Genomic DNA, 17,774 nt, shown 5'->3' with positions numbered 1-17,774 from the left:
TGGCCTCTCGAACTGCGAGAGAGTACCTTTCTGTTGTTTTAAGCTGCCCAGTTTGTGGTAACTTGTTCTGGCAGCCCCAGAGTCTAATGTGTATCTCCTTTGTTCTTCTTGCTTGATGTTGGTGAGCCTTGTTCTTACGCCCTTGGGTTTATCCTTGTAAAGCAGGGCTTTGGCTTTGATAGGAGCTGAGAATTTGAAAGTGAAATTCTGATAAGGTAGGTGCCTTATCAGAGTATGTCTCATTTAGCTTCTACTTTGTCTTTTCCTTTAAAAGAAGTTTACTTGGGAGGAAGTCACGGGTCTATAAGCAACTACAACTATCTGCTAGTCCTTTTTTATCACCTTGAGTTAGTGTGACCAGTGTTCTCAACCATGTTAAATTTTTGCATAATAGTTTTTAAATAACAGCATTAAATACGAAGCATTTAAGACTGAAGACTAAGTTATATTTGTGGGCTTTCCTATTTAGGACTTAATATTTTCTAATAATTATATCCCTTAATTGTATAACTGTATGTTTATAAAATGCTTCCACATAAATGTTATGTATTCTCAGGGGTCAAGAAAAATTTCCCCTAAGTGAAAGTTCAGAGAATAGATTTTTTTCCCCATAAATATGTTAGACACCTGAATAGCTGAGTCTTTATGTTGAAATTAATATATTTCTTTTAAAGATATGCTTTTCCTTTATTCTAACACACTGATTTACAGCTTTTTCATTGCATGATAGATGTGTCTATTTAAAGAATAAAATAAGCATGCCTGCATTCTAAAGTAATGATTAGGAAAATACGATATTATATGGAATGCACTAATAAAATTGTAACTTAACAATTATCACTGTCCAAAGTCCTCTTAAGAAAGAAACCTACTTGACAAATGGAGTGATCCGTTCAGAACCAGCACCGCACTGGGAAGTTGGTGCCCATTGGTTACTTTAGAGACTGACTGCTGCCCTAGCGTCAGATTTTCTTAGTAGCATAAATTAATATAGAAACAAAAACTAATTTATCTCATTATACTCTTATTATAATATTACCTAAATGTTGTACTTTGCATATTTATGAGGTTTATAATTTCTCAGTATGAACAGGGCATAGCTGCAAAAGAGTCTTTGGCTAGATACCAAGCCTCAAAATATCTCTACAGGTCTTCCAAAGATTTTGAATTAATTCACTGCACATATTTAACAAGAAAAAAGTTAATCATAATATTGGAACAAATTAGAGACCTAGAATTACAGTTTTTGTGGTAATTGCATCATATCGACAAAATATTTTTCTTTGAAAGCAGCTTTATGAAAACTGTACAAGCATTAGAAATGAGAGCAGTTTGGTGGAATGAAATTCAGGACTTGAACACAGGAGTGAAAATGTTAGCAAGGCAGAGAGAGGAATCTGCCCTGGACCTAATTCTAATCCACAAAGAGAATTGCTTGCTGATATGGGTATGAAGAATCACCTTGGGTATTCTGAGTATGGAGAACCATGCACTGAGACAAACTTTAATAAGAAAAGAGAAAAATAAGTTCTCCGTGTTCAGAGGAAAGACAGTTATGATTTGATGACCTTGAGACTGTAAAAGGAAAGATGGTCAGTAAGTGTTGGGTAACTTCCTAGAATAAAATTATCCGTAATAACTAAGAAATTCTGACAAGGACATTGGGACAGACATTCAAAGAGACTAGTCTAGTTGCACAAGGACTTTACAATGTACTCAGGTGTAAAAAGATTATATGGAAGGAGGGGGTACGTAATCAAAGGTGATATAAGAGTCATTTAGCTCTGCTAATGAGCTAAGCCTTGTGAAAAATACTAGAGAAAAATAATGAATGAAAACACTGTATTTTAATGTTTAGGGCAAGAAAGCTAAGGATTAATGGTAGACAGAGTTAGGACATATGTAATTCCTCTAACTGTACCAGTGCAGTACTGGCTCAGACAGATAGTGTCTTCGGCTGCTGAAAGGACTGACTCCTGTACCGTTATTGGCTGGCTTAGGAGGAATATAGAGGGGGAGTCGTGCTTCAAATTTGGAAATGAAAAAATTGCATTTTAGAAGGTAAGTTCACTAAACTGAAATGCGGAATTGGGTGCCTTCCGCGTGCCAGGGATTGTGCTACCTATTGGGGTAAGAAAGATGAATAAAATGCATGAATAGCTTATATTAAAGCAGAGACCCAGACATATAATAACCATAATACAATACGGATGAATGCCATTTGAAAAGTTTGTGTTAAACACACGTGATAGCATAATTAATCCAATCTTTTTCAACTTTTTTTTTTTTAACATACTGCTTTTAAAAGAAGACAAAGGCAGTCATCAAGAAAATACAAAGTAAAACCGTAACCAGATACCACTACACTTTCATCAGAGTGGCTAAAATGTTGACACTGACGTGACACATTTGGAACCTCTTATAACCTCCTGGTGGGAGTTTTAAGTGTTACAATCACTTTGGAAAATATTTTGGTTGTCTTCACATACTCCATGACCCAACGCTTCCACTCCTAGACATATATGTGTGGTAGGCAGAATTCTAAAATGGGTTCCTTGATTTCTGCTCCCTGGTATACACACCCTCTCCTCATTATTCCAGCAAACACTCATTTAGATGAAGGCGCTTTGTAGCTGTAATTGAGGTCCCAGTTAGTTGACTTTAAGATAGGGAGGTTAAACTCAATAAGCCTGACTTAATCAAGTGAGCCTTTAAAAGGGAATGGACTATTCCTGACAAAGGTTCAAAGCGTTAGAGGGATTCACTGCAAGGGAGAGTCAGTCCTACAACCACAAGAAGCTGAGTTCGACTAGCAGCGCCTGAATGAGCTTGAGAGCTGATTCCTCCCCAGAGCCTCCAGAAAGGGACGCCTGGCTGGTACCTGAACTTCAGCCTTGTGACACCTTGAGCAGAGAACCCAGTCATGCACTGCCTGCACTTCTGACCTGCAGAAACTGAGAGAATAAGTGGGTATTGTCTTAAGCCATTAATTTTGTGTTAATTTGCTACACAGCAATAAAAAACTAATGCAGATTTTGGTACGTAGAAGTGGGACCTGCTGTGACAAATACCTAAAAATGTGGAAATTGCTTTGGAATTGGGCAGTGGGTAGAGGCCATGTTACTGAGCAATGGGCTTGTTCTGCTTTCTGCAAGACTTGGCCAAAAAGCCAGGAGGCAAGTCAGTGAAATAAAGGGTGTATTGGTTTTGCCAGCGAAGGTGGAAGATGGCAGCCTAGTGTCCTTAAAGCCCATCTTACAGAACCAAGCCTACAGGCCAGTCACAGTAGGCTGGTCCCCGGGTGGGACAGACTTCTCATCTTAGTTCCTGATAATCTTTTGTTTTACTGGATATGCATCAGAGACCGGAGCAACACCCTGCACCCTGATTTAGTTTATAGATAATGAGAACAAAATCTTGAATACATATAGAAAGATTAGTGTTTATGTGACTGGCACAACAGTTATAAGAATCTTGAGGAGCATGGTAGAACAGCCTGCATTGCTTTGAACACGCTGTTTGTGGGACTCTGGTCTTGGAGACTGCTGCCACGGAGAGCTCAGAAGGGACAGAGGAACGTGCTTTTGGAAACTGGAGGAAGCAGTTCCTTGTTATGTAGTGGCAGGAAGCTTAACAGAAGTGTCTCCTCCACACTGTGTAAGTGGTTACCTTTCATAGTTAGCTGAGGAGATTTCCAAGGAAAGGGTTGAAGGTGACTTTCTCTTGAAGCTTTAAATGCAAGAGGAGAGAAGTAAATTGAGGGAAGAATTATTAAAGGAACCAGGACTTAATGATTTGGGAAATTCTTACCGTGATCCAGCTGGCAAAAGAGACTGCTTCTGAAAGTGTGGCACAGAGAAAAACAGAAGGGTGTGGCTGTACACCTTTTTCCTAAAAATCTGAAGACCAAAAGGTCGGAGTGCTCAGTCACACAAGGCCTCTTTTAAGAGATTAAGGGTGTGCCCCACAGATCTTCTCAGCCACACCAGAGAGCCTCTGTGAAGCTGGAGAGTGTCACCCCTCTGGCCTCTCAGCAGGAGCCAAGACAGAGAAAGGATTATCCCAAAAAGATGTGTGGGTGTGACTTTTGTCTAATGGAGTAAAACCCAGTGAAATTTATTTAAGACCCACAAATTTCTTGCGAAAATTGTATAGCAGAAGCATTACCAGCTTGGACTGAAAGAGGCGGTATAAAATGGAAGGAGGCTGCAGCCAAAAGTAGGATGATAAAAGTACTCAGCTGCAAACAGATGTCCTTTTATGAAAAAGGAAGAATGGTGAAGAGGCAGAGCTGAGAGCCACACAGGCAGTTATTCCTGGGCCTTGAAACCTAGGGTTAGGGTACCAAACCCAACATTTGCCCAACTGGATTTTAAAACCGTTATGGACCAGTGACTCCTATTTACCATCCACTTTCTCCACTTTGGGAATTTCTGTAAATGTGATGTTATGCCTGTCCCATCACTGAATGCTGGGAGTGCGGGAGGCAGATAATTCGTCTCTTGAGTTTCATAGGTCACAGATGGAGGGGAATTGTGCCCAGGAGCTGTACTTAATGGTTATACTCAGGACCCTCATCTGCAACGAATTTAGATGAGATCTGGGATTTTTGAGCCGATGAGATTTTGGACTTGAATTGATGCTGTAATTGGTTGAGACTTTGGGGATGTTGGGATGAGTGAATGTGTTTTGCATTTGGGTGCAATGTGAATCTTGGGAGGCTGAAGGGCTAGCAATTAAAGGCAGAATTCTAAGAAGGTCCCCAAGATTTCCGCCCCCTGGTGTACACACACCTTCTCCTAATTATTCAGTCAATTCTAATCAAGGCGCTGCTGTGAAGGGATTTTGCAGATGTAATTGAGATCCCAAATCGGTTGACCTTCGTGTAGGGAGTTTATCTGATTGCTTTTAGTCTTTTATTACCTAACTTAAAATGGCACAAGTGAGTGGAATTACCTGCGTGGTTTGGCTCATCTCTGGAGCTCGGTTTGGTTCAAGTGTATCCATAGTATATGGGTAAGTTGAGGAAGGTATGGACACTAATGAACAACTGAATCATGTTAGGAAGAAACGGACTGAGGAATGGATGGTGGGTAGATGAACAACCAGTGTCCACCGTACTTCTCAGTCTTCAGAATGAAGTTGAAACTCTTAAATATATAGCGCTCTGTGAAAGGTCTCGCAAGATCTGTGACTCTGCTTCTTAGCACGGTAATTTCATTTCGCTATCCTTCTCCCTCTCTTTGTGTGTTATAATCCAGCTGCCCTGACCTGTCAGTGTTTTAGTGAACTGTCTTGTCTCCTGCCCGTTTATATGTGCTGATCTCCCTGCTCAGAACACACTTAGGATTCTGTTTTCATGGCTAACCCTGTTCATCTTTAAAGTCTCGTCATTTCTTTTACAGGTTTTTCTGTAAAGTTCCCAAGTCTGGGTGTTGTGCCTGTTTGTGTTACCCCACAGTGTGATGCTCTCTCCCTGAAAGAGCACATCCCATGCTTAGTGTACTTGCCCTGGTTGCTTGTCTTCTCCGGTAAAGTGTAAACCGCGTCTGTTTTCTTTATCGTTTTCTTCCTAGCACCACTCTCAACGCCTGACATCTAGTAAATGCTTGAAAAAAAGTTTGTTGACATTTTGGTACCTCATTGCCTTTGCTGAAACAGGGGAATCTCTTTTCTCTAGGAGGCGTGGCCCTCCGCAGACTCTTGTTACCTGGGAGATAGGTTCTAAGAGGGAGAGTCTCAAACAATAAAAAGAGAGTATTTGCTCAGGGCTAATTCTGTGTATAATCCTTATTCCTCCCACTGATCTATCCAGAACTAGTGGTTATGTGATTATCCTTGGAGTGCTGTTTGCTTCTTGGCCCATAGCAAAGCTTTTAAAATTTTTCGTTTTTTTTGTAAAAAGAGTGAGATGGGAGAATAAAAAGCTTTGGGCAGTGGATTTCTTTCTACTAAACCAGCACGCCTGGGAGGTACTGCAGACCTCTTGTCTGTAAGTATCTGGCAGTGATTTTCAGGCTGAAGATGGTTTTGTTTTTCCTTTTCCTGACTTGCTGTATTAGGAAGAGTTTCCAGAACAGTGCTTGATGATATTGTTGATAGCAAGTATCTTTTTCTTAGTAATATTTTTAATAATATTGCTTCTAGGGTTTTACTCTTAAGCAGAATGTAGGGTGTTGGTTTAAGAGAGTTTTTTCCCCCTAAAAGTTGGTTGTCACTGGTGGGAGTTAAATTTTAATTGAAGGCCTTTTTAACATCTTTTGAAGATTATCGTGTGATTTTTTTCACCTCCCTCTTTTCTATTGATTTGATCTGTGACATTAATAGATTTCCTAATACTAAGCATTCTTGTAGGCCTGTGAATTTTTAATACAGCTGACAATTTTTTATTATACTGTTAAATGTTAGTATATTCTTGAGGATTTTTACTTCTGTTTTTAAGTGAGATTGGAATATAGTTTTTTTTTTCTCTGTTACTGTCAATTTTGGTATCAGGGTGCACTTCCTTCATATAATGAGTTGAGTGAGATTCCTGTATATATATATATATATATATATATATATATATATATAGAGGGGGTGGGGGAGAGAGAGACCTCTTTAATAATAAAAAAAAGACATAAACCATAGACTGGGACGTATTTAGAGTACACCTTCTCTGTATAATAAAAGACAATCTAATATCAATGGAAAAAAAGTGTACCTAACAATTGCTGGTGAGTACCAGTTTGCTTTTGTTCATCCCAGCATTTGTTGTATAAAGACCTCTGCCGTCTTCATTCTCCATCATCATTTAGATCATGTAAGATCATTAAAAACAGCACTATAAGAAATCCCCCGTAGAACAGGGAGCAGTTTTTTCAGATGTTATTATTCATTCGTTCTGTAGTTGATATGCTATTTTCCTATTTGATATTCACTGTTTTACTTATATTCAGCTTTTTTGATAGTCGTCAACAGAGTTATAGTAAGGTCTCATTTCACAAGAGAGGTTAATATGATTTATTTGGACATATTTCTAAAAGTTCTTAAATGCTTTATGAAAATTGAGATGTAATTAATAAAGAATCTAGTAAATCAATACAAATGTAAAATGACCTTCAAAGATCTCTGAAGCTTATTTTTCAAAACATTTATTACATTGTACTGCTGGGTTATAGATATGATGACGATTTTCTAAAGTAGCTGTGACAGTTTATCAGAAAAGACAAATGGAACTACTAATAGAAAGGAAATCCTTTGAACAGATTTATAAATTACTTTCAGCTGATTCTGCTCTTATTTTTAACACATTTCCATGTTCATTAATGCGAGTAAATTTTCATCTAATAACAGGACAATGTAAAGTACAGTTAATTTAACAAAAGAATCAAAATAATATCAGCTTTTTGAAAACTTTCTTATGCATTAATTCATTTGATAAACATTGAGATTCTGGTCCATGCAAATACTGTAATAAATTCCAAAGAGACATGGGAGTTATAATTGTCTGAGAAAATGTGGCAAATCACGATGCAATGGAAAACTTGATGCAATATGAATGTAATGAAAATTTTAAAGATTAACCAGAAACAAGATGCATCATCATGTTTTGGGAATTTTAGGTAAAGCGTTATAAAACAGGCTGTATGAACAGATGTGTAGGATTAGTAGGAATTTCCTACACTGACAGTGGGCGAAGGGACTTTCCGTTATGTGCAGACGCACAGTCGTGAAGCAGTCTCACGTGTGTAGGCAGAGTATCTGGTTAGCCATTGCTAGGGGTGTTGTCCAGAGAGGATGATTTTGGAAAGGTGGAAAAGATCTACTTCATGAAAGGCCTTTTATACAATTATAAGAAAGTTATATTCTCAACCTTTTTCCAACTTTAAATCATGAAATGAATAACATTTTCTGAGCAAGACACATTACAAGTAGGTATTTTTTTGTCACTATAGACTATCATATAGTAGGTAAGTTGCAGATTAGCTGCATGTTATTGCTGTATAGGTCGGGGTTCAATGCAGGAACAGAAACTCTAGATATTTTCAGCATAAAGGGGTTTAATTCAGGGACGTAGCTGTTTACAAAATGTCTGAAAGGCTGCCAGAACAAGCGTTTTAGAATGTACTGTTACTGCCATCAAACTGCCTCTCGACACATGGATCTCAGGGAGATTTTGAATGCTGTGTCGGGTTCCCACTGCTGCACTAAGTGCATCTTACACTCAGGTCTCCAAGAAGGTCCTCGTCAGCAGAAACAGCAACAGAAAGGTGGTCTCTGCGCCACTTCTGCCAACAAATCTCAAGCATAGTCAATTAGTAGAAACTTAATCTCATCCAGAACTCTAATGGTAGGAGAGTCTGGGAAATGTAAGTTTTAGCTTTCTGGCGTCTGCAGCACGGGAAGGCGTATAGGAGGATGTGAAAGAGGGTGCTTTGACCAAATCCTGCACACTTCATATCGCTACCCCCTTTTCCTAGACATGGACCACAAAGTGTCACTAAACATTGCTGAAGAAGCGTTATGGTGGAAGCTAAGCCGTTAGAGTCTTTCAAGTAAGATAACAGGTGATCTCTCTTGGCTTCGGACAGATAACTCTTGGGGCAGCTTGGAACTGTCAAATCAATCAGTGATAATGGTTTAAATTAGGTCTAGGCCATGAGGATGGAGAGGGAGTGAGTCAGGAATATCTGATTGTTTTGTTAATTAACATAATAAATCCTCACACTTTGTATAGTTCATTTCACAGATATTTATTGAGTACTTATTAGGTGCAATGTTGTGTGATATTTGCTGAGAATATAAAAATGATGACTATTTCCTGTCATGTTGGGCTGATTTTATGGGGATGTAGTCATACAGATGAGCGTATTGGTTCATATTTCTTTCTGTGGATTAAATTGTAATCATCTGTGTATTATACGCTTGTTTATGGGTGATTAACTTCAACATTACTTAGGAGGCTGTACATGTTCTTTTGTTAAAGAAAATTGGTAATAATAAAATCTTCCAAATTTGGTGCTTGTTGACTACATAATATTTGGCAGACTGCTACTGAGGCTAAATAGTGAGTAGGGTGTATGTCTCATTCCCTAACACTTAATATGTTACACATTTTTTCAAAAATTCCTTAAGCAAGTACAGAACTTATGTTCTCGTAACACCCTATGTATGGTAAGTATATCTATGTTTAAGTCCAATATAAGGATTTAGAATGCAGCTCTCTTTAGAGACACACTGAGGAAAGTCAGTTTCATTATCTGTGTATTTCTAAGACATTTGTTTCAGTCAGTCTTTTTTTTTTGGCTCAACTTATCCATTTTAAGGTACCTTTTCAGGCTCAATTTAATATGCCATTCCTATAATATTTAACTTTATTCATGTTTACTGAGTTTTAGTGTGACTCAATATATTATTATAAATTATTTTTGGTATAACTTGATGCTCTACTAATACGTCAGCAAATAAACTTAAATTGGTCTCCTGGTATCAGTAAAAACTGAAGTCATTGTCATTTATTATGATCTATACCACCTTAAAATAAAATTAATCTTTGTAATAAAGTATATGAAAAACAGTACTTGTGAATTTGATTTTAATCCAAGGTACTGTTTTAGCTTCATGAGACATGCACTGCTTGCATTCCTAAAAAGTTTTCCTGGGTTTTTTTTGTTTTTTTTTTAACATAATTGTAGAAGTATAAGGATTTTTTTTCCATATGTTTTTATAGTTTTTCTTCGTTTTCAACTGAGAAGATGTTAGTTGAATAGAATTATATTATGTAAAAGATCAAGTATCTATTGTTGCATATCACATCATCCCAAAACTTAAGAGGCTAAAATTAAAACCATTTTGTTTGCTCACGGTTCTGTGTGTCAGCAGCCTGGGTTGGGCTCAGCAGGAGTGGTCTTCCACTATAGTCACTTATGAAACGGTGTTGGATGGTCTAGCTTCCTTACTCACATGTCTGGTGGTTGGGGCTGGCTATGGACTGGGCCAGTGTCTCCAACACTGGAGTCTGGGCTTCATCACCTGGCACCTGGGTTCCAAAAGCATAAGAGAGCAAGCCCAGAAGTACAAGCACTTTTCAACTCTGCTTATGGCACAATTGCTAATATTCCATTGGCTGAGGCAAGTCACGTGATCAATCCCAGAATCCATGTCGGGGGAAGACTATACCTGGGGAGGATACAGGGAGGGAGATGAAATCTCTTGGAGGCAATTACTGTGGTAATTTTCAGTATTTTTTGCATCTATTGATCTGAACTCCTTAAGTTTGAAATCTGTTTGTCCCAAGGCTATTCAGTGCCATTTGTTTCATGACGACTTTTAGAAAAATACTAGCTTTCTATCATGGATCACTTTCTTATAGTCATTAAATGACAACAGCAAATCTCTCTTCTCTGTCTCTACATATATACTCGCACTTACACATATACACGTGTTATGTATATACGGTTTTAAGTGCTCCAATACACATGACGCCTTTTACATAATCAATCGATATAATTTTTCATCAATTTAGTTATTACACGAAAGCTTGCATATTCTTTATTCTTTAAACTTGCAACAAAGAAGGCTAAGATTCTTTGTAAACAAGGAAATAAGGTTGTGTTTCTATAACAAATTGAAAGAACACTGTTAAGTATTGTAAATCAAGTCCAGTTTGTCTCGACTCCCAGTTTCACATCTTGGTAACTGACTGGTCAGATTGCCCACAATCTGGAATCATGCCGTTCTGCGTGGGGCGTGCTGGCTGAGTAGCTTTTCTAGTAGTATGTTTTGGGGAACCACTTTTTCTTAGTGGCCTTTCCCTAAGTCACTGTATGACATGATTTCATTTGATGGCAACATGGAATTTTAGTTTTTTCACTATTCCTATTCCCACATGTTCAGAGCCGTTAAAATTTACTAGTTGAGAAGTTCTCAAGCTAATTGTGATAAAAACCTTTTCACCTTCCCCCTTCTCAATTGACTTAAATAGTGAGGGTAGTTATGGAGCAGAGTAATTTTTAAATTTGGTGATATATTGTACAGATACAGTCCTGTGTTTTGTATTTTTTAAAAAGTGTACAAAACTCATTCTAGGGACCATATTAAAGTCTTGGTGCCAGATAATTAAGTGAGCATTTTAAGTTCCTTCTAAAAATGTTTAATGCTAAATGGTTCTCACTTCTGAAAAACGTAAAGATGCTTAAAATTTCCCATTGCTACAAGTTGGTTTTACAGTTGACTGAGAAAAAAAATCTTATGGTGGTAGCTAATATTGAAAAAGCGAGTCTAGGAAAAGTTCTAGATTTTTTCCTCAGCAGTGAATTTATTCTTACTTCATTTTTAAAATTATTTAAGAAACAATACAGAAAAAATAGCAGTATGCAGCTGCTATGCTAGCAACAGAAGATATTGTATAATATATCCAAAATCTCTGCCCTTAAGGAGTTAAGTTTAAATTTTTTAAGCATACGTAAATAACTTTGTTAGTGTTAAAATCAGAGATGGGTCATGTAATTGTATTAAACAAATCAGCTACTGCTTTTGTAGAGTGAAAAATAATGGAGAATTGCAAAATAGAACAGATCAGGATGTTGGCTATTTCTGCTTTGGGGGTTTTTTTTTTTGGTCAACCTGTCATTATTTTGGCTTATTTATTTTGAAATTATTTTTGCACTTTCAAAATGTTTAGCTATATTCGTGTTTTAGTTTAAGGCACATTTCAAATGAAATAGTTGTTTTTGTGATGTTTGCATTGCATTGTTCACTCTATATCTGGCATGCTATTGCCACTTTTCTTACTTCATGTAGTTAAAACTCATCTATGGCTTCTGTCTGGCGGAATATCACTTCGTTTCAGAAATCGCTGTCGTTAATGGAACACTTACTGTCAGGCCCCATTTTAGCATCTGCCTCGCTCTGTCTTATTTGATCCTCAGGTGAGCACGGTGAGGCAGATGTTCTTCATTGCTTAGAAACTGAGGCTCTGCGAGATTGGCTGGTTTACCTAAGGTCACACACGTGCTAGTGAGTGACAGAGTTGGAAACTAAATCCAGGCGGCCTCCCTCCAGAGCTCGTCGTGCCTGTGTATTAATCAGAATCACAGTCTGTTTTCATAATTCCTAATCCACAGAGCTCTGAAAACAAAGAGTTTTAAAATATCTTTATTTAGGTGTAATTGACATGCAATAAATTGCACATATTTAAAGTGTGCCATCTAAGTTTTGACACATGCATACACCCGTGAAACTGTCACCACAATCAAGATAACAAATCTGCCCATCACCCCAAAATCTTTCCTTGTGGTCATCCCACCCCTCTTCTGTCACTAGCCTCCACGCCCACAATCTTCAGGCAGCCACTGATGCTGCGTTCTGTTACAACAGACTGGTTGCCATTTTCTGTTGCCTATAAATTGTATATAAATGGAATCATACAACACATCTTTTGTTGTCTAGCTTCTTTCATTCATCATAAAGATTCTGAGATTCATCAATGTTGTTGCATGTATCAGTAGTTTATTCCTTTTTACTACTGAATAGTATTGTGTTATAATCTCTATCCATTTACCTCTTGATGGACGTTTGGATTGTTTCCAGTTTGGGGCTGTTACAAAGCTGCTATGAAGATTTGTGTACAAGTCTTATATAGACATATGCTTTCCTTTGTCTTGGGTAAATACCTAGGAATGGAATGGGTTGAGCATATGGCAAGTGTATGTTTAACTTTTTAAGAAACTGCCAGTGACTATAGTTAATAATACTGTCTTATATATTTGAAAGTGGCTAAGAGAGTAGATTTAAAAGTTATGACAAGAAAAAACAGATTTCTAACTATGTGTGGTGATGGATGTTAACTAGAATTATTGTGATTATTTTGCAGTTTATACTTATGTTGAATCATTATGTTGTACACCTGAAACTAATATAATGTTATGTGACAATTATATCTCAGTTAAAAAAACTGCCAAAAATTATACCTCAGAAAACGTTCAGTGTGTTTACTAGATACTACCCCTATGTTGGGTAGTATACAAAGTATGTGTTACATACCTTTCTAAAATCTAGAAAATTCTGAATTCTGAAACCTGTATGGCCCTAAAGTCTTTAGAAAGGTACTGTGGACTTTCTGCCTTGTGAAACAATAAGGTACTATAAAATGTTTTGACATTTCTGTCATCATTTAGACATTCCCGTGCTTTGTTAAATTTACATAAATCTTTTAAAAAGACATGTTATAGAAAACACTCAACAAAAAAGACAGATGATAGCCCTTAAATAAGTGTCTAAATGAACATTTCCTCTAGGAAATAGGGAGGTCGTGAGTTACTTGCATGTCCATTTATTTGAGAAGTATTTTCATCTTGAAAAATTCGGTAATGAAGTTGTGCTAATGGGGTTAGTGGATTTTCTGTATACCACATCCTGCCTAGTGCCTGCTGTCGGTACTGACTGTCTAGCAGTGATAATTATCACTGTGTGTTATTTGAAGTCTGTATTATTTCTATTGAAAATTTGAGTAGTATATTTTGAGAGACACAATAGGTAATCTGAGACAGAGCGTTATATGGTTTCATAACATACTGCCTTTTCGTTTTTCTAAAAATAAGAGCTACAAAAAGGTTAAGATAAGAGAGTTTCCATTGTTTACCTTGAAATCAAAAGAACTAGTACAGAAAATGTTTGAAATTGTTGGAATGATAATAAAGTTTAAGATATGCATGTAAATCATTATAATTTGTTATTCAGGGCCTCCCATATCATCAGGACATGGAGGAGAGAGTTCGGGCATGTTTCAGTAACCGTGTGTAGGGCTGAGGACAGAGGATCTCTGCCCTGCGAGCTGGTGAGGAAGGGAGACCCCGGCTCTCTCACGAGGCCGGCCTGTTAGAGATGCACAGTATTGGGACAGCAGTTTGAATGCAGGTGATCTTTGAACTGAATCTTGAATAGAAGAAAAATATGAGCTGGAGGAACATTTTGCCTGGAAGGAATAGTAAGCATAGGTCCTAAGATGGATTAGTGTGTTTAATAACTCCGGAGAAAGACAGTAGTACCCAGGTGTGGTGTGGATATTAGACTCCTAGCTTGTGGCTTAAAGGTTGAATTTGTGATATCCCTGAAGTAGCGCAATTAGTCGGGGACATAGCCAGATTTGCAACACTTACTAACTTCAAAATTCATCTTCTTTCTGTCAAGCCATGCTGTCTATTTATTGTATGGCCTTATGTTTGACATATAAGTTGAATTAGCATAATTAAATATTAACCACAATGAGTAGATAAATCTGATGGTTGTATATCATGTTTGCTTTACCTAAATTATATATATATATATATATATATATATATATATATATATATATATCATGATTAATCCTCTAAAACAGTTAATAAAATTTACCAGACGTTTTGCTGATTTCCTTTTTGGATGTATTTTCTCTTGCAGGGTAACATTTTGCCATCTGCCTTTCCAGAGTAAGTGGCTCTATGTGGGCACCGAGCGAGGTAATATCCATATTGTCAATGTGGAGTCCTTCACACTCTCAGGCTACGTCATTATGTGGAATAAAGCCATTGAACTGTGAGTCTGAGCAAATATTCCATATCTGAAAGTATCAGTACCATGTATGATAAAATTGTATAATAGCTAATCAGTAAATCCATGTGTAATTAAATGTGTCAGACATTCTTGATGTTAAATACAGATTTATTAGCTTTTTGCATTTTCCTGTTTGCAGTTTGTAAATTTAAAAGCTTTATATATATATATATATAGATATATACACATATTATATATGCGTATGTTCACATATATGTAAACTTGTAGCACAAGTTTAATGAAACAATTATTCTTATTAGGTAAAAAAAACTCCAATTTTTTTCTGTTCTTTTATCTTCTAATTATGTTTCTTTAAAATGCTCATCATACCCCACTAAAATGATTTCATGACCCACTAATGGGTTGCCACCAATGTTTGGAAAACGCTGATCTAAACCACTACTTTATATTTTAATGATCAGCAAATATAATGGAAATGTTTGCAATGTAACATTGCAGAATTAATTTGACAGTTAATTTTTCTTAATTTTGATATAATGATGGCTGTTTTCATTTAACAACAACAACAAAGACTGCGTTGAGCTGTAGGGCCCTAGGGATCTTTAACACTAACTCTTCACTCTGTCTTAGAATCTTATCTTTGTGTCTTCTTTCTTTCTCTAAGTTTTTCTTTTATTATTTAGACATAAAAATCAAAATTTAAGGATATTGGCAAGATTCACTTTCACTGTTTTTGTTTCTAAACAAATAGTTCTGTATCGTTGCATTCCACAGAATTTGACATAAGGATAAATTTGTGGCATATCTCTTAAGTAATGAGTTGGTGCAGCTGTGATATATATTTAAGCCTGGTTTTCCTTCCTGTGTCAGCTCAGTCCCTTGGTACAGGGGTGGGTTTCCGTGGTCTGTTTTTTGAGTTGATCGCAGCGTCTAGTCGGTGGGCCTGGTGCGGGTGTCTGTGGTTTCGCAGATGGTGGCTCTCATGAAGTGGACCGATCTGCACCCACAGACTTTATGCATAGGGAGGTGCTTATTCCCACTGTAGAGACATCAGTTTTGCTGCATTCTTGCCTGTATTTCTTTTTCTCTGTGCAAGTAAAGGTGGCATTACTTTTGATATTTTTTTAAACAATAGAATTTTTCTTGTTTTTGGTGTGAACTTGTTTTTGGATGAGAGGCCCCAGTTAGAGGCTAGAATTGAGTACAATAAGATAGCAACATTCTAGATGCTGCTTTAGTTAAAGATAGTAACTCTGAGAATTCTATCATGAGAATAGATTTTCTGTGCTAAATAGTGAATTGAAGATTCTTTCCTGTACAGAAAGTATGCTTTATTGTAAATTTTGTTGACTTGTATCAACACAAGCGTCACTATTTTTCCTCTATACATCTCTCATTGATCCTTTACTGAAATGTTTTCATTTATAAATATATCTTTATTTTCAATTTATTATTCTTATTGTAATGAATATATAGTTGTATTGAATTTTTAATTGAGAAAAAAAATCTTATTTTTCTCTTTTAGCTCATCTAAATCTCACCCAGGACCTGTCGTCCATATAAGTGATAATCCGATGGATGAAGGAAAGGTAGAATTTTTTTCTAAAAGTTTATTACTTAAATGCATGAATTTTGGTATTTTTAAAAAATATGCAAACTATTCTAGAGCCACAATTCCCTTGCAGAGTTGAGATTGCTAACGAAGGTTGTATATCGTATGCACTTAATGGCTTAGTTATACATCATGTAGAACAAGTGAAAGAGTTAGACTCATTTACAGTTTTACCCTAAAACACTTAAAATTTAATAAATACAATCAAAGGTTATTAGTTTATTTTTGGCTTCTTTAGAATATTTCCCCTGATCTCTGATAATCCTGACAAAAACTGGTTTTTTTGGTTTTGGATTCTTTTTAACACTTTGGTTGTACGGTCTTTGTAGCACTTACCTCATAATGCCTTCCATCAAAGTTGTCTCTGTCTCTCATCTTCATAAAGAGCTCAGGTTAATAATGTAGAGATTTTTTAAACTATTCCTTTATTTTTTTATACTCTGAAATGTTTCATACAGCCATTATCTAGCTATTGTTAATTTAGGTTCATTAATACATTTAAAAATGATAAAATTTCCTTTCCCGTGAATCTCTGTTTTCTAATTCAAACCAATTTTTCAGGTAGTTCTCTTTAGTGATACTTTTCTGCTTATTGAATTTTATGGTATTAGCCTACATAAATACCAGGAAGTTTATCACTATCAGAAATCGGTGAAATGAAACCTCTGGATTTCGTGAAGACATTTACCCAGATTTTTCCTTCCTCAGTTGTGGGAGTGGTGAAGCCTGTATGTTGGGTAACACTGTTCTCTTATTTGCCACTGGGAAAACCAAAGGATAATGGTCCTGTTTGGAGTTAGCTTATAATCATATAATTGTGTGTTTCGAGAGAAGCTTTACCTGAAGCAAATTACAGTAACCTGTATCTTCACTTTATTTTCTTTGGTACAAGATACCCACTTAATAGCCAAGCCTTTGAGTGGAAAGCATGGCGGCAGCAGAACTGAAAACTTCCCCTCCTGCCTCGAATCAGTCACTAAGCGTTTCAGTCCTTCCGTTTGCAGTGTCTCTCTTCTATTCAGGCTCACTGTGACCATGAAGTTCAAGGTGTTGTAACTCGTTCTTGAATCGTTTCCAGATCAGTCTTCCCGGAGTGCCATTTTAATCTTACACTCTCCTGCTCGAAAGCGTTCAGTGGTTCTGCAGTGTCTAACAGATAAAATAAAGTTTCCTTAAAGCGTAGCCCCAGGTTTCATGATCTTTCAGAACATCTTTCCCTGAATGCTGGGCTGAAGCAAATAGCTGTTGTTTCCCCAGTGTGAGCTCCTCTTTGCTGCCTCCGTGCCCTGTTCCTGTGAGTCCCTCTGCTTGGAGTTCTTTCTCATGTTCTCTGCTGAATTCCTACCCCTATGTTGAGACTCAGATAGATATATATCTTTCATGATATCTTTCCTGGTGATCCTCACAGAAAGTGCTTTCTCTCACTTCAAAATTCATTAGCACCTTAGTTGTACAAGTTTTATGGTATTTACCACATGTTGGCTTGTATGAGAAATGCGTGCATGTCTCAGCTCCCCTGATCTCAAAAGACTCCTCGAGCACAGAGATAAGATTTACGAGCTTTACATTTCCCATAGCACCCAACATACAATATAAATAGTAACTCCTGTAATTAATTTATTGTATA

The 17,774-nt window shown here is 36.9% G+C and overlaps 1 protein-coding gene across 5 annotated transcripts in view; it reads left to right on the top strand.

Moving 5' to 3' along the window:
- The window catches only part of STXBP5 (syntaxin binding protein 5), a 166,717-nt gene that overhangs the window by 37,629 nt on the left and 111,314 nt on the right, over nucleotides 1–17,774 (top strand). For all 5 annotated transcript variants that reach the window (XR_011434477.1, XR_002805193.2, XM_023632926.2 and 2 more), the window contains exons 5-6: nucleotides 14,422–14,556; nucleotides 16,061–16,124. Coding sequence is in view for 3 of the 5 variants with exons in the window: in XM_023632926.2 (XP_023488694.2) it covers nucleotides 14,422–14,556; nucleotides 16,061–16,124 (199 nt within the window). In the remaining 2 variants the exon portion in view is untranslated. The remainder of the gene's footprint in view (nucleotides 1–14,421; nucleotides 14,557–16,060; nucleotides 16,125–17,774) is intronic.

The sequence above is a fragment of the Equus caballus genome, chromosome 31, assembly GCF_041296265.1.
Source record: "Equus caballus isolate H_3958 breed thoroughbred chromosome 31, TB-T2T, whole genome shotgun sequence".
Lineage (NCBI taxonomy): Eukaryota > Metazoa > Chordata > Mammalia > Perissodactyla > Equidae > Equus > Equus caballus.
This window is presented reverse-complemented; position numbering and strand designations above follow the sequence as displayed.